General features: G+C 36.3%; 1 protein-coding gene across 1 annotated transcript in view; it reads left to right on the forward strand.

Annotated features, from left to right (window-relative positions):
• Nucleotides 1-23,977, forward strand: part of PRKD3 (protein kinase D3) — a 66,039-nt gene that overhangs the window by 30,873 nt on the left and 11,189 nt on the right. Inside the window, exons 6-15 of the mRNA XM_080685197.1 lie at nt 355-547; nt 5,233-5,310; nt 6,436-6,619; nt 8,273-8,396; nt 10,806-10,883; nt 12,053-12,329; nt 16,031-16,083; nt 17,161-17,233; nt 18,087-18,193; nt 23,491-23,652. Coding sequence (XP_080541323.1) covers nt 355-547; nt 5,233-5,310; nt 6,436-6,619; nt 8,273-8,396; nt 10,806-10,883; nt 12,053-12,329; nt 16,031-16,083; nt 17,161-17,233; nt 18,087-18,193; nt 23,491-23,652 — 1,329 coding nt within the window. The remainder of the gene's footprint in view (nt 1-354; nt 548-5,232; nt 5,311-6,435; nt 6,620-8,272; nt 8,397-10,805; nt 10,884-12,052; nt 12,330-16,030; nt 16,084-17,160; nt 17,234-18,086; nt 18,194-23,490; nt 23,653-23,977) is intronic.

The raw sequence follows: 23,977 nt of genomic DNA on the forward strand, positions 1-23,977 counted from the left end.
GATTAATTCCTTGGTAAGATTTTTGGAGGGATTTTAACATCTGTTATAAATTGACTTTAAGGCTTTTGTGTTTTATTTGAAAAATGCCATGTGTGCCTGGCAAATAATAGCTAACCGGTAAATCTGTGTATGTGAGAATGAAAATACCCTTTTTAAAAAAACCATAAATAGCAAAGAAATTTTGCTCTTTTCTCCTTCAAGAGTTGGCCAGTTAAACTTCCAAAGCAAACTGCTGAGATCCACATTTTTAGAGTTTGGGCTGTATTGTTTAAAAAAATGACTTTTGTGGTCAAACCGAGCTCTTAATATATTTTTTTAATATTGACATACTTATGGAAATTACTTATGTTTTAGTCACATGTTCACCAAGAACCAAGTAAGAGAATTCCTTCTTGGAGCGGTCGCCCAATCTGGATGGAAAAGATGGTGATGTGCAGAGTGAAAGTTCCGCACACATTTGCTGTTCACTCTTATACCCGTCCCACAATATGTCAGTACTGCAAGCGGTTACTGAAGGGCCTCTTTCGCCAAGGAATGCAGTGTAAAGGTAGGATTGGATGTTTTTCTTAAGTAAAATTTATATCTGTCTGTATTAGCAAATACAGGTTTACAATATTTATATTTAGAAGCATTAAGCAAAGAAATTGGTCTCGTAGTTGTTAACTTAAAAAAGAAAGAAGATACACATATTAACAACTACTACTACTATCTGAAATATGTGTACTGTGTACCAGGAACTGTGCTAAAGAAAAATTAGAATATATACAGAAAAATTAGAATTTGGATCTCTGAGATATGGCTGCTTAACACTTGCAAATACAGAATAGTTAGTAAGCAGGTAAGCTGATATTTGAGCTTAATTAAGTCTTTCTAATTCCAAAAACAGATAACTACCTAAGATGTAAAGTAATGATTTCCTTTTTCCATTAAATATTCATACACACTCACTACAAGAGTTGTTATTTTTATTATTAATTATGTAGCTAGGAAAATTGTACAAAAACTGTCATTCCTGAAATAGGTAGAATATGGTAGAAGCCACTTATAATAGGAGCCACCATATTTGGATACTAACCCAAAACGCTATCATAGTATTCCAAAAACATCTGTTAATGAACCAGGTTTTTAATAGAAAAATGGAATAATTTTTTCTGTATAGTTATATAATGTTTTTATGTTTTCTAAAATGATTTCATCTTTTTTAAAAACCTCATATCTCTCAGCAATGCTGTACAATACTGTGAAAACCAAAATAGTGAATTTGAATGTGTTATTAGTCATTAAGCCAGGATACAACAAGTAATCTTTCTAAAATCTTATGTACTTATTTTTCATGTGATTATTTTAACGGTTCTTGGTACCATACTTTTTTTTATATAATAGAAGTATTTGTGGAATTAAACAAATCAGTTTTATCTCAGTAAACATTATGTTTGAGGTCTTTGCAATAATAAATCCCGTTTACAGTACACCATCAAATAATTGTATATAAATTTAACAAGTATATAAAAAAGAAAATTTTCTTGGTAACAATATGACAGCATAGGAGAGCATCAAATAGAGAACAGGTTGTATAATTGTTGTCAAGTATTTAATAAGCATCAGGCAGGCATAATTACATGTTGAAATTTTATTTCAACAGCTTAGTTTTGAATATGATTTAATATATGTTAATACTTTAAAATATCAACACTAGAGTGTATTGGCAAGCAGCCACTAAGGAATGTTTTGGGAAAGAACATTAATAACAGATGTACAAATTCTAGCCAGCAGATAATCTTAGAAAAGGTAGTAAAATAGTGCTGCTCTGCTCAGCAGAACAGAAACATTCTAAAACCAAATCTTGTAGAGGAACTGAAATAAGTATGTAGATTAATGAACTTTGAAATAACCAGTTAACTCTGCCACTGGATTATTAATTTAACTTCTCAGAGCTCTAAAAGAATAATGTTTGTGATTATATTGTTTCAGAAAGTAGTAGGTTATATTTCTAGTTATTTTAATTATCAGTCAAAAACCACCAAAATTTACTTCAGTGATTCTTAAATTTTTTATTATTTATTTTTTATCCTTACCCAAGGATATGTTTTTTTCATTGACTTTAGAGAGAGGAAGGGAGACAGAGAAAGAGAGAAATATTGATTCGAGAGAGAAACATTGATTGGTTGCCTCCTGAACACACCCCAATCCGGGATCAAACCCAAAACTGGGTATGTGCCCTGACTGGGAATCGAAGCCAAGACCCTTGGGTGCACCGACAATGCTCAACCAACTGAGCCACACTGGCCAGCGCCTAGTATTTTCATAATACTACTAGTGGCCCGGTGCACGAAATTCGTGCATGGCGGGGGGTGGCGCGGGGAGGGTGTCACTCAGCCCGGCCTGCACCCTATCCAATCTGGGACCCCTCAGGGGATAACCGGCAGTCAGACATCCCTCACAATCCAGAACTGCTGGCTCCTAACCACTCACCTGCCTGCCTGATTGCCCCTAATTGCTTCTGCCTGCCAGCCTGATTGTCCCTAACTGCTCCGCTGCTGGCTTGATTGCCCCTAACCACCTCTGCCTTGGCCCCGTATCCGGGACCCAGGATTCCCACCTCCAGCCGACCACAGGCACCCGGGATCTGGGCTTCCCTCCCTCTGGTCAGCCATAGGCACCCAGGCTGGCTGCAGCCGCAGGGGATGGTGGGCAGGTGGCTTCACCTGGGCTGCAGCCGCAAGTGCTGGCACCCGGGACCGCGGGTTGGGCGGCTTCTCCGTCTCCTGGGCCACAGCCAGCCACAGGTGCTGGCGCCTGGGACTGCGGGGTGGGCGGCTGCTTCGTCTACCAGGCTGTAGCCAGCCGCAGGTGCTGGCACCTGGACCTCAGGCGGGCGGCTTCTCCATCTTCCCTGGGATGCAGTGTGGGCACCTTTTCCGGCTGGCTGCGGCCTAGGATCATGGGGCAGGTGGCTTCTTCGTCTCCCAGGCCACACCCAGCCTCAGGCGCTGGGGCCCGGTTTCTCCGTCTCCCCTAGGACATGGGGCAGGCGGGCGTGAGGCTTCTGCTGCTGGATGCGGCCTGGGATCACGGGGCAGGCGGCTTCTTCGTCTCCCTGGCTGCAGCCAGCCTCAGGTGCTGAGGCCCGGTTTCTCTGTCTCCCCCAGGACATGGTATGGGTGGACATGTGGCAGGCGGCTTCTCCAGCTGGGTGTAGCCTGGGATCACAGGGCAGGTGGCTTCTTCTTCTCCCGGGCTGCAGCCAGCCTCAGGCGCTGGGGCCCGGTTTCTCCATCTCCCCCAGGACGTGGGACAGGCAGACGTGAGGCTTCTGCTGCTGGCTGCAGCATGGGATCACAGGGCAGGCGGCTTCTTCGTCTCCCGGGCTGCAGCCAGCCTCAGGTGCTGGCACCCAACTTCTCTGACTCCCACAGGCCTGGAGTGGCTGGGGGGTGGGGCTGCCGCCATCTTTTCAGGTTAATTTGCATACTCACTCTGATTGGCTGTTGGGTGTAGCGGAGTGATGGTAATTTGCATGTTTCTCTTTTATTAGTGTAGATTTTTATAATATGAATTAAGATGCTTAAAAAGTAAAATAGTTATCATTTTCATTCACTATTCAAGCTAAGAAAATATAAAACATTTATGCTGGATTATTTGAGGAAAAAATACAATTCCAAGAACAGTATTCATTTATTGACTTCTTTTAATTTTTTACTTTGTTATATTAAAACTGCATGGCAACTTTAGAGCATATCTATATAATAATCTATATAATAAAAGGCTAATATGCAAATTGACCGAATGGTGGAACGACCGGTTGCTATGACACACACTGACCTCCAGGGGGCAGACGGTCAACGTGGGAGCTGCCCCCTGGTGGTCAGTGTGCTCCCACGGGGAAGCGCCTCTCAGCCAGAAACCAGGCTCATGGCTGGCGAGCACAGCAGCTGTGGCGGGAGCCTCTCTTGCCTCTGCAGCAGCGCTAATGTTTGCCTGCTGGCTTAGGCCCACTCCCGGCGGGGAGCAAGCCTAAGCCCTCAGTCAGCCATCCCCCGAGGGCTCCCAGACTGCAAGAGGGCGCAGGCGGGGCTGGGGGAAACCCCCCACCTCCCCCAGTGCACGAATTTCGTGCACCAGGCCTCTAGTAAAATATAAACATAAACAAATTAATAAAACATGTGTAGGGATACAGAGAGATAAAAATGCCTGCCATTAGAACCTACATCACTTGCTACAGATGGGCCACAAATTTGGCTTTACATTTTCAAAGGGAAACCTTGTTATTTTTACAATTTGCAAACTCATAAGATAAAAAATGAATTATTATTTAAGATATATGCAAGATATTAATATGTATGGAATTTTCCCAGGGCCTCTCATTTAAAAAGACAGTGTTATATGATGAAAATTGTATCCACCAAATTATTAATTTCATGGGGCTTTTTCTTTTAAGTCAGGACTTGAAATTACTTTTTACCCAGTTATTGCTGATAGATGTATTTCTAAGGTAGTGTTATACAGTAGTTATAACAGTGGGTTTCAATTTTAGTGTCACCTAAAGAGGTTATTAAAACACCTTTCAGCCCCCACTCCCAGAGCTGCTGTTGTAGTAGGTCTGGAGTGGGACCCAGGAGTTTGCATTTCTAACAAGTTCTCAAATGATGCTTACGTTGCTGGTCTGGGATCACAGTTTGAGAACCACTGAGTTACAGAGTAGTATTGAACCGCTTGTACCTGACAGTGATCTGCAATGCTATCAACTGAAGTTCTTACAGGCTAAAAGAAACATTACGTATAAATGGGAGACCTTGTACATGAGAAGCTCAGTTCTTCCTTACAAGGTTGTATGGGCAGGCCCTCACTGATTCCTAATAACTAGTTGTGAAATCTTAGTCTCTTTTCTGCATATGCACTAGGACCTAATAATTAGAAATTGAAAGTAAGGACTAACATGTATTGGAAAGGAATGTGAGGTAAGGGAAGGAAACATGGACTTGCCAGCATTTTAACTTTATTTTACAGATAAAGAAATTAAGCCCTGAGGAGTTAAAATTGTTAGAGTTGGCCTCAGAATTTGAAACTAGACCTTTAGTCCAAGACCTGAGTTCTTAGTAGAGGGAAACTTCATTTTATCATCATTGTCATTTCTAATACTCTATTTGTGAGTGATTTAAAGAAAGTCTTGAGTCATATCTGATATTCCCTAACTTTTTACATAAATTAATAAACTGAATATTGTTATTTTAGATTGCAAATTCAACTGCCATAAACGCTGTGCATCAAAAGTGCCAAGAGACTGCCTTGGAGAGGTTACTTTCAATGGAGGTAAAATTCTTTTTCTTAATTTTTATAAAAGATTAGAAAAGGTCACAATTCTTTTTGTTTATTATCTTTGTATATGGTTATATTTGCATATTTTAGTCTGTGTTTTTAACTTTGACTTCTTTTTCTGACTTAATAATCAAGCAAGATTCAGAGATCAGTAATGGTATACTTTTATTACTAATTATATCTTCCCATCTTCCTTTTACCACCTACCACTTTAGAGTCTAACATAGCTAATAGTGCTGCATATCTTCTTTCATCTTTAGACAAAAAAAGACTTATTTTAAAACACTGTTGTTATTCCTGGAACTATTTCATAGTTCTAACATTTATTCACTGCTTACTTTGTGCCCGGTACTGTTCTAAGCTCTTTACACATATTGAAATTTAAACTTAAGAACAACCCTTTGATGTTAAATATTTACAGATGAGTTAACTTAGGCACAAAGATATTAAATGATTTGTCCATGAAATACAGCCAATAAGTGGTAGAGTTGGGATTTGAATCCATATGGTCTGGCTTCTTAGTCCATAGTTATTAGAACATACTGTATAGCCTCACTGTCTCTTTCTCCATCAAGTAATCATTAGCTAAACATTTCCCCTTTTTTGCCTTTTTCCCCCCTCTTTTTAAGACAATTAATAAAGTGATTATCATTTTTGGAAGGAAGGAGTAATGACTGTAAACTTTCAGCATAACTTTTCTTTAACATTTCCATGACTGGTAAAAATTGAAAGTAAGTAGTTTTGTAGGAGGAAAAGCAGAAGGGATGAAATTACACAGCTCCTTAAGAGTTTAACATTTTCTCTTAAGGCATGTTTTCTATGCTTGCTGTTTAAACTATTGACAGAGCATGATCGATTTTCTAATTTTTCTACATTACTGAAATCTTTTCATGTATTTTTTTCACTTTTACAACTGTTGTCAAATGGATATGAAGTACTATTTATATTTATTTTAATGTATGCTTATCTGTATACTAATGAATTTGAGCATCTTTCAAATGTTTACTGATTGTTTAATGAGTTTTAAAACTTCTTTTCCACATTTAATATACTGGTTTTTTTTTGGATGTATTGATATCCCATTAGTATAAAACTGTAATTCATTTAAATTTTTGCCAGAACCTTCCAGTCTGGGAACAGAGTCAGATATACCAATGGATATTGACAATAGTGACATGAACAGTGATGGTAGTAGGGGTTTGGACGACACGGAAGAACCATCTCCCCCAGAAGATAAAATGTTTTTCCTGGATCCATCTGATCTCGATGTGGAAAGAGATGAAGAAGCTGTGAAGACAATCAGGTAATACATCTTTAGGTACTACAAGCCTCTTCCAAAGGCAGGGTAGGTCCAGGAGCCCCGTTAATGAAGAAAAACGGAGCTCCATTTATTCCACTTAATCTCTTTATGTGGAATAAAAATGTAATTTAAAATCTAATTAAATTGTGGCTAATTCTTTTACATGCACTACAGTATTTCTGACATAAATTATATTACTCTTGCCATCCACTCAAGATAGAAAAATATGAGAATTCTGTTTTCTTAAAGACAAAAGTGCTTTATTTAAGTATAGTCTAGATGTGATATCTTGCTGTGGAGCAGCACTCACAAAGTGCTAGCATTGAACCACCAGTTGAGCAGGGATGGGGATTACCTGGCCCGAGGGCAGTATAAGGCCTGCAAAATCATTTGGTCTGGCTCTGCCCAGGCGTTAGAGGTGAGTTCATTAAATGTGTGGCCAAATAGAGCAGGCTAATTTTTACGGTGACAATTTTGTATGGCCCTCGATGATGTTATAAATATCCAAATGGTCATTGGCAGAAAAAGGTTCCCCACCCCCGAGTTAAAGCAGCCAGTTTCACAGCCTTCATGCAAGTAGATTGCCCGATGTTAGAAACATGGTAAGAATATATGCCTGAGACTGTTACACAAAAATGTTAGTGACAAATTTGGGGGTGGTTTTCATACTACCACATTAATCTGACGTTTAGCACTTTGTAAAAATGCTATTTGATTATAAGCCTCGTAAATATCTCCTCTGTTAACAGGAATTCAGTATTTTGTATATACAGCCCTATAAGGATGTACTACTTCATAGTAGGATATTACCGTTTTGGCAGGTTTTATTTTTCATTGGCAACAGAGAGGTATTTAAAGGAAACGATGGGTCATTTATCAGTCTCACATGGCAGAGTTGTCATTTACTCAGTTTGGCTTATCCTTAAATTACAGGTCTTATCATAATCATTATTAACTAAAACTTATTTATCCAATTTAGAGACTATTGAGAGAACTTAGTTTCCTAAGCATGAATATGTCATAATTTTAAGAGAAAATATTTTTCAACTCTTTGAGACTCAAATTCAAAAACTGTTTTTTTATATATATACACACCCCCAAAATTGATCTTTTTCTCCAGCCACACTATTGCTGGCCTATGTTTCAGTGTTATCCAATTTGACTCATTACATTATTTGTTTTCTTAATATCTTTAAATAATTTTCTTTCCAGTCTCTTCTACTAGAAGAAGTACTAACAACATGAACAATGAAATTTGACTTTTGAACCATGAGAATTTGAGTATAGTATGCTTGTCTTTTGCCTGGTTGTGAATTTACTAACATCATGTTACCTAGGGCTGGAAGCTTTCTCAACAGCAATCCCAAATGGGACCATCTCCCAGGCTCCAGATCTTCTAATTGGAGAGGATTCTTTCTGCTCTGTTCCATGTTTTCTTAGGTTTTGCGATCTCTGGAAAAATATTTATGACAAATAATGAAGACTTACAGTGTTATCATAGTCTTTTATAGATCAGCTGTGTATCAGCCTAACAGGATACATTTATTTTCTTCTTAAGCCATTGTTTGTCTTCTTATTATCTTTAAAAAGGATTTGCTTATGTATATGACTTTTAAAAATTATCAATATTTATCATAATTATTAAATATTTTTTAGTCCATCAACAAGCAATAATATTCCGCTAATGAGGGTCGTACAATCCATCAAGCACACAAAGAGGAAGAGCAGCACGATGGTGAAGGAAGGATGGATGGTCCATTACACCAGCAGGGACACCTTGGTCAGTAATTACAGGCATTTAAATATGGTAGTGCAACTGTTACGTGCTTTATTTTGTGCATTTTTAAATCAAAATGAGAATGAGATAGGTACTTATAAAGAATTTTTAGAAGGCAGAATGCTTAATGTACTGTCTTACAAACTGGTGGAGCAGTAAAGATTCAGAAAGGGTCTAAGGCGTAACTCTTTGCAACAAACACCAAATGCATAACCTATGCAAGAAATAATTGATAAGCTGAACTTTATTACAATTAAAAACTTCTCTATGAAAGACAATGTCAAGAGAACGGAAAGACAAGCCACAAACTAGAAGAAAATATTTGCAAAAGAGATATATGATAAATAGCATATTCTCCAAAATATGCAAAAAACTCTTAAAACTCAAGAGAAAGAAAACACGATTAAAAAATGAGCTCAGGACATTCACATATACCTCACCAACGAAGGTACACAGATGGAAAATAAGTACATGAAAAGATGCTCTACATTATATGTCATCAGGAAAGTAAAAATTAAAGCAGCAAGATACCACTATACACCTAGTAGAATGGTTAAAATCTAGAACACTGACAATACCAAATGCTGGTGAGGATATAAAGCAGGGGTTGGGAACCATTTTTCTGCCAAGGGCCATTTGGATATTTATAACATCATTTGCAGGCCATACAAAATTACCAACTTAAAAATTAGCCTGCTATATTTGGTGAAATATTTAATTAACTCACTCCTAATGCCTTGACAGGGCCAGACCAAAATGATTTGGTAGGCTTTACATGATAAGTCCTCGGGCTGGAGGTTCCCCACCCCTGATAAAGAGCAACAGACACTTTCATTCATTGTTGATGGGAATGCAAAATGTTACAGCCACTTAAGATGAAAATTTATGTCCATATAAAAACCTGCATATGGATGTTTATAGTACCTTTACTTATAATTGCCAAAACTTGGAAGCAATCAAGTGATCTTCAGTAGGTGAATGATAAGTAAACTGTGGTTCATCCAGACAATGAAATACTGCTACACAGCCTGAAAAAGCAGTGAGCTACCACGCCATGAAAAGACATGGAGGAACCCTAAATATGTATTCCTAAGTGAAAAGCCAATGAACAGAGTTCACAGACAAGGAAATACAAATTACTCCTAAACATAAGAGCTCAATCTAAAGATACAATTTAAAATTTCAATGAATTCCAGTTTCCATCAGTTTAGCAAAAATCAAAAAGTTTGGTAACATACTGCATTTGTGAAGATGTGAGTAAACAGGCACTTATGTTGCTGATTAGCCTTTAAATTGGGTCAAATGTTAAGCAAAATTACATGTGCACATACCTTATGACCCAGCAAGCCAATCTTTAGAAATTTAGCCGATAGGTAAATTACATATCTGTGTATGTAATGCACATGTATTTGTGCATGCATGCATAACATTCTCTAAAAGGATTTCCAAAGCCTGGTAACATTGCTGCATTTACATAAGGACAGGAGCAGTATATGAGCTATGGTGGGAGTATACTTTTCACGATAGAGTAAACCTCAATTTTGTGGACCTCAATTTAACAGACTTGGGATTTAACGGACATAATTTCCAGTCTATATGTCATTTGTGAAAATAACTCCCTATTAATTTTAAAATGCTTTTAACCAAGATTTGCATACAATTAAATTAACAGGTTATATTTTTTTGTTATTAATTCACTGTTATTTTAAACAAATTTTAGTTGAATAGGCCATATGTTGGAAAAAACACTGTAGCAATTTCACCAACATAAATAAATATTACATATCTACAACTATAGTCTACATATTTAAATCCAAGAGTTGCCACTCGTAAACGTTGTTCAGCAAATGATTAGCATGTGATCACGCCACATTGCATGTGGTAATTGGTTCTGTTGTCCTGTGGCGTGACTTTCTGCAGCAGTTTTAATATGTGCCAGCCTGTAAGTAAGCCGTGCAATAAGCCATGCCCTAACTGTGTACATTTGTTTACTCAAGGTGACTGATGAATGCACTCATTTACTAGACCTATTCAGTATAAACTTGAAATTACAGTTATACATACAGAAAACTTTTATGTGAAATTAAACTTTTTATACATACTTAATTTTAATTACACAAACATGTCTACATAAGTGAAAACAGATAAACGAATTTGTCAATTTTTTAACATACGCATTTGGAAAAACTACTTTATTATATAATGGACTTTTGGCTTTACCAGATACTCCTTGTCTGAATTAGTCCATTTTATCAAGGTTTTACTGTACATCTTTTATGTTTTCAGAATTTTGAACCTCATGAATTTTAAATCTATTAAATAATACAAATGTATGAATAGGAATGAAAGGAAAAGTGCTTTGGAGGAATCATTATTTTTGAACTTCACAGTTTTATATTCTTTATTTTATAGAGAAAGAGGCATTATTGGAGACTTGACAGCAAATGTCTCACATTGTTTCAAAATGAATCTGGATCTAAGTATTATAAGGTAAAGATTTTATATTTTAAAAATATCTACATTAAAAGATTATATGTTTTCCAAATATATCTAAATAATACTTATTAATTGTTATATTGGAATATACCTATTCTGACTCTGCCTAATCTAGTTTATAGAAGTCACTCTTCAGTTCTTTGTTGAAGTGCCCATCCCCCACCTGTCCATGTCACCCCCCACAACAGTTCTGCTGCCAAAGTGTGTCTTTCTGTTGTGGTTTCTGTTTTTAGTTTGCCTGTCAGGTTGCTGCTGCTTTATTTCTGGTCCTATGACTTAGATTAAACTGTTTAGGAACTCACATGATCATGGCCTGTCCAGAACAGGCCAACATGGTATTGAGTTGGTGTTTCTCTCACCTTCCATTTTACCCGAGGTCCCAATTCCCAAATGCTTCTTTTGTCTCTTCATATATTTTGTATAGTATTCTTTGCTGGATTGCTCCACATTTTGCCATGTCACTGACTGACAATAAAAAGATTGTAAGTGTGGCGATTGTATCAGTAAGAAAGATAGTAGAAACAATTGACTTAAAGTTAGGAGGGTTAATAACTTTTTTTGCCTTATAAAGTGGAGTAAATATAAATGATTGTTACAGAATGGACAGAACCAAATGGAGTGCTTAAACCTATACTGACATTCAAATTTGCTGCTCTTACTTCTGCTTGGTACCCCTTTTGGGGACATAAGGGTGGGGCAAAGAATAGGTTTACAGTTGTGAGTACATGAAACAGAATTTATTCTTGTATTATTAATTATTGTATCATTTTCCATATGAACAACTGTAAATCTAATTTTGCCCCACCCTGTATTTTGCAGACAGCAGCCAGTAGAGAAGTAGTTGTTGAGTTGATTTAATGACAGTTGGAAAGTATTGAATGTAGCGGCGGTTGGCTTCCTAACTTCTCTCTTTCCTTAGATTCTAATGACCTGCAATAGGCCTGAATCACTGATAGTGATACCTCATGTTTTTGCCTCTGGCCTCACTGGACATGCACATCATTCAAGGAAGATACCATCATAAGACTTGACTGTGTGTTCCATGGGCCACATAGTTGTGTTCATCTTAATAGCATTTATTATAAATGCATATCTGATTGTTTAGTGTACTAAAAATAGAAAAAGAAGTTTTGTGTTTTCTAATGCTGAATTTTTTACTTCAGGAAATCCCACTTTCAGAAATTCTACGCATATCTTCGCCACAAGATTTCACAAACATTTCACAAGGCAGCAACCCACACTGTTTTGAAATCATCACTGATACTATGGTATACTTTGTTGGTGAGAACAATGGGGACGGCTCCCACAATCCTGTTCTTGCTGCCACTGGAATTGGACTTGATGTAGCACAGAGCTGGGAAAAAGCAATTCGCCAGGCTCTCATGCCTGTTACCCCTCAAGCCAGTATTTGCACTTCTCCGGGGCAAGGGAAAGATCACAGTAAGCAATAAGCTTGTTGATGGCTTCCCCCTCCCTCCCTTTTGGTTCTTAAGTATTTGTTGTGTGATCATGTTTTCTGTATATATTTTAATGCTCATTTTAAGCTTTGTCTGGTATAACCAGTACCATTAGTTAACTCCTTTATACAGTTATGCTGGTTATAGTGTATACGTACAGTCCCCTAGAGCTAGGCTCTAGGGTCAGTCTCCCTACGTTTAAATCCTGGCTTGGCTACCTTGCTATGTGGTCTTAGACAAATACTATACCTCTCTATAATAGTACCTTCTTTTTAGGGTTGTCAGTATTAAATGAAGAAGAACCTATAAGATACACAGAAGTATTTAGCATCCATGAATTCTCATTGCATTAACTACTGGTATTAGTATTTTGCTTCATGATGGGATATAACAGGCTCTAAAGGGTTATAGTTCACATCACACGCATGAAATCTGTGAAGTCAGAAATGCTGTATTTCTTTTAACTGAATTAAAACATGCAGAAATAATAAAAAATTATTGAAACACGTCCTTTGCACCAACAAAATTTGATAAAGGTTTAAGTGAACACTTTATCAGAAAGCCATATTATAATGGCACTTTCCCTCCATTGGCATTATGTTATTTATGGGGAAACATAATTCATTTATTAGAGAAATATGGTATATTTAAGTTGAAACATATCAACCTGTTTCTAAATTAAGTTTTTTGCAGATCAGCTATATTTTATGTAGCTATTCTTGGCATTATGCTAGGCCCTGAGCTAGAATATAAAAGAAAACCAGAAATTTTAAAAGCTATTTAAGGAGATAAGACATGTCCACAAATGTTAGATGGTACATAGAACAGTAGAGTGCAAAAATGAGTAATGCATTACTTGAGGAACTCAAATGTGGAATGGAAGAGTAAATAGAGATTTCATGGTAGAAAAACCTGATTTGGACCTTGAGCTTGGATCTTAGCGTTAGGCACAGCTAAATAATAGAGGTGAATGGGGTAGTGTTCTCTAGTTGAGAAGAAAGTGTGATCAAAGGAACAAGTTCATGAACATGTTTGGTGTCTAATATTGATTATTAGAAGGTGAATAGATGTATATTCACAGTGCTCCTTAAGTTTGGAGGGATTTTGGATAGAACTGTAATATATTTGAGTGAAAATCATGGACCTTTCCCCCAATATAATATAGGTACATGCACACAAATGTTATTATAATTGGATTTAGAGACCTTCTCAAGCCCAAACATGGACAAGCCCCCTAGGGTTAAGAGTTCCTAAAAGCAGAATTGGGGAAAGGTTAAAAGTGACAACAAAACTCCAGTTCTGCCACTTACTAGCTATGTGATCTTGACCTCTACATTTCTCTGAAGTGGGAATAATAAATGCTCTTCATGCACTTAGCAGTTTCTGACACATTAGTAACATATTACTGTGTTGCTGCTGCTGTTGCTGTTCCTTTAACAATCTGTCTGGAACAGAGTTCTGGGAAGCAATAGAAATTAAAACTGGATGGGATTAGATAGTGGAGGCCTTTGAAACAAAATACATATTGATTTAAACTGGGAAACTGGAATTACTGAAAAGCGAGTTTTAGGCACATTAATTTTGTGGATGCTGTACTTTTTTTGTTTCATTAATATTCAACATTTGAAATATTTTTTAAAATAAATTTTTATTGCTTTCAGAGAGGAAAGGAGAGGGGGAGAGAGAGAGAGAGATAGAAACATCAGTGATGAGAGAGAATCATTGATTGGTTGCCTCTTGCATGCCCCGTACTGGGATCTAGCCCGCAACCTGGGCATGTGCCCTGACCAGGAATAGAACCCTGACCTCCTCGTTCATAGGTTGACACTCAACCACTGAGCCATGCCAGCCGAGCTGAAATATTTTTAAATTGACTAAAATGGAGTTTTTGACAATCATGTTACTTACTTTTGATGTATAGTTTATTTACATTTCCTTGTTAATGAAGTTTTATATTTTTATATTTGGGATTATTAAGGAAATTTTATATCTTGTTTCTTTGAGTTGTCTCCAAAGATTGAGATGTTTCATATCTGGTCCCTTGCTTACTTTCCATGTTTCCCTTTCTATTTTTCTTGTTAATTTCTTATTTTTATTCCCAAAGTAATACAAACATTTAAACTTTGTAGAAATATATAAAATGATAAAGTACTCCCTACATACATAAAACATCTCCCTATTCCCAATTCCCCCCCTCAAAAAACTATTAGTAGTTTATTGTATATTTATTGGTTTGAGCAGAGATTGGGGGAAGGAACACCTATATTACTATCTATATATATAAAAGGCTGATGTGCTAAATGTCTGACCATCCGACCAGTAGCTATGATGCACACTGACCACCAGGGGGCAGACACTCAACACAGGAGCTGCTGAGCTGCAGTGACTTGGCAGCAGCGGTTCTCGGGTGATGCACCCTGAAACCAGAGAGGAAGGAGCCTGATTCCTTGCAGGGCCACACGATTCCACCTTCGGCTGTGGGTTAGGTTGTTACTGGGGCAGTGTCAGCCCCGAATCTGGTTTACTGCACACTTGCATTTGTGTTCCACACCCTAACAACAGCAATTTTGCAGAGTGTCCTCACACTCCAGGACCCCTCAGGGGATGTCGGAGAGCCGGTTTCGGCCCGATCCCCACAGGCCAGGCCGAGGGACCGCACCTGCTGAAGGGACCTCACTCACTCCTCAGACACCCTTCGAGCCACGGCACCACCCCACCACCCCAGGTGCGGCCAGCCGTGGAGGGACTGCAGGCGGTTGGCTCCAGGGCATGTCCGTCCTGTCTCATCCAGTCCTGCCCCACCGGCCACTTTCTAATTAATTTCCTTTCAATGTGCACGAAGCCGTGCACTGGGTCGCTAGTATTGTCATATTTTTATTTTTACCAAAAATGTGGTCATACTCTCCGTTCTTTTTATAACTTTATCCACTATTTAATATATATCAGATATGTTTCAATGTCAGTATATATATTTACCTAATTTTTTTTATGTTAAAGTAATGCCATATGCCTTTTATGTTTTAAAAAATACAGTTATAGAAGTGTATAAAGGCTATAAAATCTTTGTTTCTCAACCCCACTCTTTTATATATTTTTATTGATTTTTTACAGAGAGGAAGGGAGAGGGATAGAGAGTTAGAAACATCAATGAGAGAGAAACATCCATCAGCTGCCTCCTGCACACCCCCTACTGGGAATGTGCCTGCAACCAAGGTACATGCCCTTGACTGGAATCGAACCTGGGACCCTTCAGTCCACAGGCCAACACTCTATCCACTGAGCCAAACTAATTAGGGCTCAACCCCACTCTTTCATTCACAGGAAGTAATCATATTTTTGTTTGTTTTTAATTTAATTGCTGCTATTCTGCAACTTTTTTCATTTAATGATATGTCATGGATAGCTTTCTGATTTAGTACTTACAGCTCTACACTATCAAAGGTTTAGGTAATATTCCTTTATATGGATGTATCATATATGACTGAGCCAGTTTCCTCTTCCTGGTTTAGTGTTGCTTGTGTAAATTTTTTTAAACAAATGTAATTACATTATATTAACTGAAAGTTAGCTATTGGTTTAAATTTAATATATTGTAGGCATTCACATATTAGTAAATATCAATATTGTTAAGTCATATACTAACAATTTTGTTCTTTTCTCATGTATTATTATTATATTTTACAGAAGATTTGTCTACTAGTATCTCCGTATCTAATTGTCAGATCCAGGAAAATGTGGTAAGTAAAAATTACCTGTTTTTCTTATTCTCGGGTTTCACATCCATGGATTCAACCAATTGCAGAGTGAAAACAGTATTTTTGTTCTGTAGTTGAGGATTCTGGTTGAATCCTCGTATGCAAAGGGCCAAGAATAGTTAAGATTTGGGGAAGTCAAAGGTAATATGTTGATTTTTGACTCCATGGGGTTTGGCACTCCTCACCCCCACATTGTTCAAGGGTCAGCTGTACAGATTTTTATGTATTAGGCAATGGAAATCTTGACACTTTGTATATATCCTCATTTAATTTACTCAGAAATTTAGTGAGATAGATATTATTATTCCCACTTCACCAAAGAAGAAATTGAGGCCTAGGACACTAAATTATTTGACTAACTACCATGAGGCAGGCACTGGCTAGGAATGTAACGCTAAACAAGATAGAGTCCCTAACATCATGGGACTGCAGTACATACCCAACAGAAGGGTGACCTTGACTGAAGAGCAGTAGCATTAGAGAGTGCCACACCCCCAAGAATTTTCTGACAACCACCACCACTATTTAAAAAAAAAGAAAAAGAAAGGAAGGAAATGGGAGGGAGGGCAGGGATAAACTGAGGAGGGGATTTTCGAGTTACAGACTTTCCTTTTCATCAGTCTTTCCAAATTAGCCTAATCTTAATATGAACCTTTTAAGTGTGTGTGTGTGTGTGTGTGTGTGTGTGTATTTTCAAATTAAAGATAGCAAATCTCTTTAATGGTAAAATAGGTAAAACTTTGTTCTTAATTTTTATGTTAATTTACTTTTTATAGATCACTACTTAATAAATATAAGGTGTGTTTTTTTTAATTCAAAGCATTTTTTCCCAATGGTCTTCTTACAGAATACATTATACTTGCACATTGAGAGTGATAGTATGAAAATTAGGCTTACTTTTCTAGAACATACAAAGCCAATGTTTCATAAAATATTGTTATGAAAATTAGTTGCCTGTATCATAAAAAAAAATGTATTTAAGTGTTTGAAGAGTCAGAGATGTGGATAATGCTTTTTGTAAGAGTAAATTATACTTACTGCTTACTCTTTCCTAAATAGGACATCAGTACTGTTTACCAGATCTTTGCAGATGAGGTGCTTGGTTCAGGCCAATTTGGCATCGTTTATGGAGGTAAGTGACTATAGCCATTTACATATAGTACATACTATAGAAACATTGTGAAATTTTAAAACATCTGCCAGCTGTTACGTCTTGTCACAATTAAGTAACAGAAAAAAAAGAAAATTAGTTTCACGGTAGCCTTACTTTATCTCTTTCTGTAGCTCGCACATATTTGTGTATGACAAATAAATGGTTTGAAGTTATGCCTGTTTATTGAACACAAATGAGACCATTTGTCTATTGTTTGCTCTGTGACTTAGGATATTGGCAAAGTCATTTAACCTCACTGTGCCTCAGTATCTTCATCAGTTTAATGGAGCTAATAAAAGCTGATGTGCAAGCTCACATGGTTGTTAATATTAACTTAATGTACATAAGGGTACTTTATAAGCTTTAACAAAAGATATGTTAAAGCTTTATCATCCCTTGCTAAGACTATGACAGTAGTCTCCTAGTTGGCCTTACTGCCTCCAGGCTTGCTCTAATATGTGGTTAAATCACTCACTGATTCAGTGAACCTAGAATAAAATTAATTCATTGGTACAATATTTCCATCTTGACAGAGTCTCTAAATGCCAGTTAACTGTCATTTATTTAATAAGGTAGATTATTTTTCATCCAACAAGTTGATTCAAATTTCCTACCATTTCAAATAATAAAACTCCCTTTATTAGGATCAAATAATTTATTTCTCAAGATTAAAGGTGAGTGAAGGAGAAAGAACAAAATGAGCCAAAGAAAAGAAACATAAGAGTAAATTCATATAAATTTCAGTCTGTGGACAACTTTCAGATAAAGTTTTTGTATTGCATGTGAGCTGTCAATTTGCTTCTTTCTTTTCTATACTTTTTTTTAAAAATAGGAAAACATAGGAAGACTGGAAGGGATGTGGCTATTAAAGTAATTGATAAGATGAGATTTCCCACAAAACAGGAAAGTCAACTCCGTAATGAAGTGGCTATTTTACAGGTAAAAAAAAAAAAAAAATGCTGCTTTCGAGGGTTTTAATTTTTGATTTATGAATTTTAAATCGAAGACTGTTTAATATACTGATAAGAATAAGATTCAGGATTTTGTTTTGTTTTGTTTTGGTCTCATGACCTTTTGGCTTAGTGAGAGGGTGGTGAGCATCTGCATTAACTCCTTAAGTTCTTTTTTAAAAAGGAAAAATTAAATTACAGTAAACCAGGAGTTACAAAGACTGCCATTATTTTGCTCTATGGTAGTAATTTATGTAGAAGACATTTTCATAAGTAAAATCTTTTTAAAAAATGCTATTCTTAATACATCTATCACCACATTTTGTTAGATCATTATTGTACCAACCAATTCTCACAGATGAGGTGCTTGACTATTATAGCAATTATTATAAAAATAAAGACTGCTTAAAAATTATTTACCTTTAGCCCGGCTGGTGTGACTCAGTGGTTGAGTGTTGACCTGTGAACCAGGAAGTCCTGGTTATATTCCCAGTTAGGGCACATGGGCCGGGTTACCGGCTCGGTCCCCAGTAGGGAGTGTGCAGGAGGCAGCTGATCAATGATTACATCATTGATGTTTCTAGCTCTCTATCCTTCTCCCTTCCTCTCTCTGAAATCAATAAAAACATGTTAAAAAAATTGTTTACTTAAATAACAGTATTTGTTATTTTATTAATTCAAAACTCTAAAGATTTAACTTATTAATGGCTTAATCCATTAAGGTATATTTTAAAAGATATATTGGCAGTGAGTTAAATCCCATAAAATAAATTACTATGTGTTTTTTAAAATACGTTTTTATTGATTTTAGGGAGAGAGAGATAGAAACATTGATGAGAGAGAAACATGGATCAGCTGCCTCCTGCACATCCCCTTCTGGGGATCCAGCCCTCAACCAGGGCGTGTGCCCTGACTGGGAATTGAACATGCAACCTCCTGGTGTATGATGGGTTGATACTCAACCACTAAGCAACACTGGCCGGGCTACTGTGTATTTTATTTTCTTTTAACATTTTTACCTTCTTTGGGAGTCACCCAGAGGGTAAGATTTAGCTTTATCTTTTGAATTTTTCTGATAAATGTCTATCTTATTTAAGTATTTATCTTAAATGTTTATCTTTCAAATATTTAATATATAAAACAGTATATAATATTTAATACATAACATGCAAGTTTCTATTAATTCAGTGTGTAGCTTTTGCACAATATTTTAGAAATCATGGTGGTGTGATAGTTAAAGCTGTCAGCGCCCAATTTGCTTGTGGGTGAAGTTCAAGAAGACATATTCACTAAACTTACGGTTCCTTGAAGAAGGTAAGAAATTTATAAACACATAACTAATTTTACATTTATTATATTATTGGTCACTAGTAATAACATTTGCCTCACTTCTTTTTCAGAAGAGTGATAATCAAAAGATTGTTCTACAAGCTACCTGTGTTCACTTCAAGGCTGCCTCCTACAAAGAAAGTTACCCTAAGTGGAATATTAGCATTCACGCTCTGTATTAGGGTGTGACTACATTATTAAGAGATCTTTTTTCATATCTTATTTTGGAATCTTTCTCGTCCAACTAATATGCAAAAAAATAAATATTAAGGATATATTCCTAAAGCTTGATTTCTTGATGTCATTTTTTATCACAAACACTAAACCTCTTTTCCTCTATGTTAGCAACTCTGGATCATGGTAACGAATAGGAATTTCCAGATAATGCACAATGTAAAAACTTTATTAGTGTATCCTTCTGGTTATTTTCCTTGAAATTGCCCAACTGTGGGGATAGAATTAAGTAATTGTAACATGTTTCCAAATATAATATTGTCATCTTAAATTTAATACAATACTATATTTGTGGTAGATTCTCTTCAAATTATTCATAGAAAATATTTACATTTTTATATTTAGTAAATGGAGTATTTTGTGCCAGAAACTATACTTAATTTTTCTCAAACTCACCAAGCAGGAAGATGCTCCATGAAACAAGAGATATTTATCAGTTTTGTTGACTGATGAATTCAAACTACCTACGTAGTACTAGGCACATAGCAAGTACTCTTATTATTTGTTGATTAAATGTATTTATGTGGGGAATTATTTAGAACATATTAAATTTTTTAAAAGGAAGTATGGGATGAGCCATTTGTATAAATGTGCAGGAGGCAGTCGATCAGTGTCTCTCTCATATAATGTGTATACTATATATGTGTATATACCAGCCGTGGGCAAACTACGGCCCGCGGGCCGGATCCAGCCCGTTCGGCTGTTCTATCCGGCCCGTGGAGCCAAAAGAGCGGAGGGTTCTCTTGCTCTCCCCTCCGCTCCTTTACTTTGAATTTATATTAGTTCACACAAACACTCCATCCATGCTTTTGTTCTGGCCCTCCGGTCCAGTTTAATAACCCATTGTGGCCCTCGAAGTCAAAAAGTTTGCCCACCCCTGGTACGGTTATGTGCAGAAAAGGATTCATACCTGCATACACTGTCAGCATTGTCTCATCTGGGGAGCATGGGAACTTTTACTTTCATTTCATAGAGATATGGTAATGTTAAGTGTTTCTTTGGCTATTGCCTGAGGCAGAAAAGGGGTGGTGCTGAGAAAAACGTTATCACAAACTTAAGCAGGAACTTTCTATTTTGAATATTGTGTTATAAAGCCAGCATTTTCCCCTTCTTGGGAGTCATCCAAAAGCTACGAGAAAATGTAAACTGTAAAGCATATTCTGTCCTTCATAATAAAAGAGTTCAGACCTATAAAATAGGTAGAAATTTTTCCAAAAATATGGAGATGGAGCAGGGGCTCATGCAGGAAGGGATACCTCTAGAATGGTTTTTGCTGGCTCTTTCTGAGATCTACAATTGTGATATCCAGGCGCCTTCTCAGAATACAATCAAGGGGGTCATGATCTGATAAGATTTGATTAATTCAAGGGAAAACATATTAAATGAATTGAAGAAGGGCACTTAACAGTGGAAGAGTACAAATCTCACTATACCAAATGACCAGTCATACAAATATATACATATTCAAATGTAAATATTCAAAGAATAGTATTATTTGATCTTCATGCAATTATCTAGAAGTAGATTTCAAAATAAAAAAACATAAAGCCCCCACCACCTGAAAACAATATTTTAATATCTTAATTTTTTTTTGAATCAGAGCAAAGTCAAAATTTTAGAACACTATTTAGAAAATAATTACTAAGACACTATATCAGAAATTTTGGACTATCGCTCAAAGAAAGCTTTTTAACTTCAAATATTAAGCAAGAAAGAATGAAAATAAATTAAGAATCAAACTCAGGAAGTTAAGAAAAGAACAATGAATTTAAGGAAAGCAGAAGGGATTAACAAGTAAAAATGAAATTAATAAATTTAATACTGAAAAGAATAAAATATGTCTAAAAGCATGTTCTTTTGGGGGTAGGATAACAATAAAATAGTCAACCTAATCAAAAAAATAAAATGTAAAAACATCTTGAAGAGATAACCACAAATACTGAAGAAAAAAAATAAAGGATTCTTAAGATACTACCTTGCACAATTCTATCAGATAAATTAGAAAACCTGGAGGAAAATGGTTAATTTTCTATGAAATTTATAATTTTCCAAAGCAGACTTCAGAGAAACTAGGACATTTAAACAAACAGAAGTTAAGAGAGAATAATGTTACAGCCCAGTTCCATTTTTGTATGTGCGTGTGTGTTTTTAAGAGAGGGTGGGGAGGGGGAGAACTTAATAGACAACTACACCATAGGGGACAGCCAGCCATACTTCCAACTTTAGGTTGACCAAAGAAAGTTATAATATTCTGAATTTTTCACTGCTTACTGCCATTAATTATTCACTGAGGGCTATTTCAGTTCTGTTTATCTACTATAAAATTTTGTCACTTTTTATTTTGCTGCTTGGAAGATTATGGTCTTTTAAGTTGATTAGTAAATTGGAACATATAAGTTGTTTTAAGTTGATTAGCAAACAATATTTTGTGCTTCTTACTCGTTTTCTTAAACATTTTTAAAAAGAACAATCATGGCCCTGACTGGTTTGGCTCAATGAAGAGAGTGTCGGCCTGCGGACTGGGGGGTCCCAGGTTCGGTTCCGGTCGGGGGCGTGTGCCTTGGTTGCGGGCACATCCCCGGTGGGAGGTGTGCAGGGGGCAGCTGATCGATGTTTCTCTCTCATCGATGTTTCTAACTCTCTATCCCTCTCCCTTCCTCTCTGTAGAAAATCAATAAATTAAAATAAAAGCTTATCACTTAAAAATTAAAAAAAAAAAAAAAAGAACAATCATGAATTAGACATTGATTTAAAATGACTAAGACACAGTCTCGGCCCCTAAGGAGCTAATGAGGCTACAGAGTGAGATACATACACACATAGTATGGTACCATGGGATAAGTATTAGGGGAACTGAGATGATGGTGGATTTAAAAACATTTTAGAGATGGAGCTCAACTTCACATAGACCAAAAAAAAAAAAAAAAGTTTGCCCTCTTAGCGTAATTAGGTACCCATGATAAGGACAAAAAGCATAAGAAAAATATTATTTCTATTAATAAGAAATTAAAAGTTTAATTATTTGGGTCAATAGAGCATATTTAAGATGAATTGGGAGAATGAAGTCAGGTTTTTTAAGATCTTAAAATCCCAGCAGAGGAATTAAGATTTATGCCCAGAAATAAAGTGCTATATGAACATTTTCGAGCATGGGTGACTTCTCAAGTTTGCTTTAGAGGAACCCCCGCAGTAAGATAGGTTGCTTTTTTTTATGAGCAGAAACAGTATCACATTCATCTTTGTATTGTCCAACCCTGGTAACATAGCAGTACTCAAGTAACATGGGTTGATGGAGATAAAAAGATGCTGAGCCTAAACAAGGGAAGACCAAATCGATGTATAATATAATGAGAATCAAGACTTGGGTAAATAATTACCTTAAAAACAAAACCATCTCTTGAGCAAAGACCTTCACAAATACTTGCCTCAAAGAGTTCTGTGTAATCAGCTAAAATTTGATTGGCAATTGGTGCTTATTCGTGGACAGCATAGAGTTAGTGTCAGAAGATTGAAAAGGCGAGAAGGAAAAGAAGTAATGGACAAGGGCAATTATATAATCAAGTTGGGGAGACATTCTTTTCCCTCAGTGCATCAGCTCTCCATAATTTGGAAAAATCATAATGTGTGATACTTTTTATTTTGTTTGCTTTTATTGTTTATTTTCCTAAGCTGTTTTTCTTCCTTTTCCATGTATTCCATACAATTAATCCTGCAACTCTTCAGAATTTGCACCATCCTGGGATTGTAAACCTGGAATGCATGTTTGAAACCCCAGAACGAGTTTTTGTAGTAATGGAAAAGCTGCATGGAGATATGTTGGAAATGATTCTATCCAGTGAGAAAAGTCGACTTCCAGAACGAATTACTAAATTCATGGTGACACAGGTATCTTAACCATTTTTTTTAACTAGAGAATAATGTTTTGACAGTGAAAGATAACTGCTTAGTTTTTTTATTTTAATTTTACTTTTATTCTGTTTTAGAAGCAGCTGTCTTTTATGTTAGCATTGTTTCTTTTTAAAATTTTTCAGTTACACTTGACACAATATTATATTAGTTTCATGTGTACAACATAGTGATTAGACATTTATAACATTTACAAAGTGATCACCCTGGTAAGTCTAGTACCCATGTGAAACCATACATAGTTGTTACAATATTATTGACTATCTTCACTGTGCTTTATTTTATCTTTTAGTTAAATATGTTG

The sequence above is a fragment of the Plecotus auritus genome (assembly GCF_963455305.1).
Source record: "Plecotus auritus genome assembly, chromosome: 8".
Lineage (NCBI taxonomy): Eukaryota > Metazoa > Chordata > Mammalia > Chiroptera > Vespertilionidae > Plecotus > Plecotus auritus.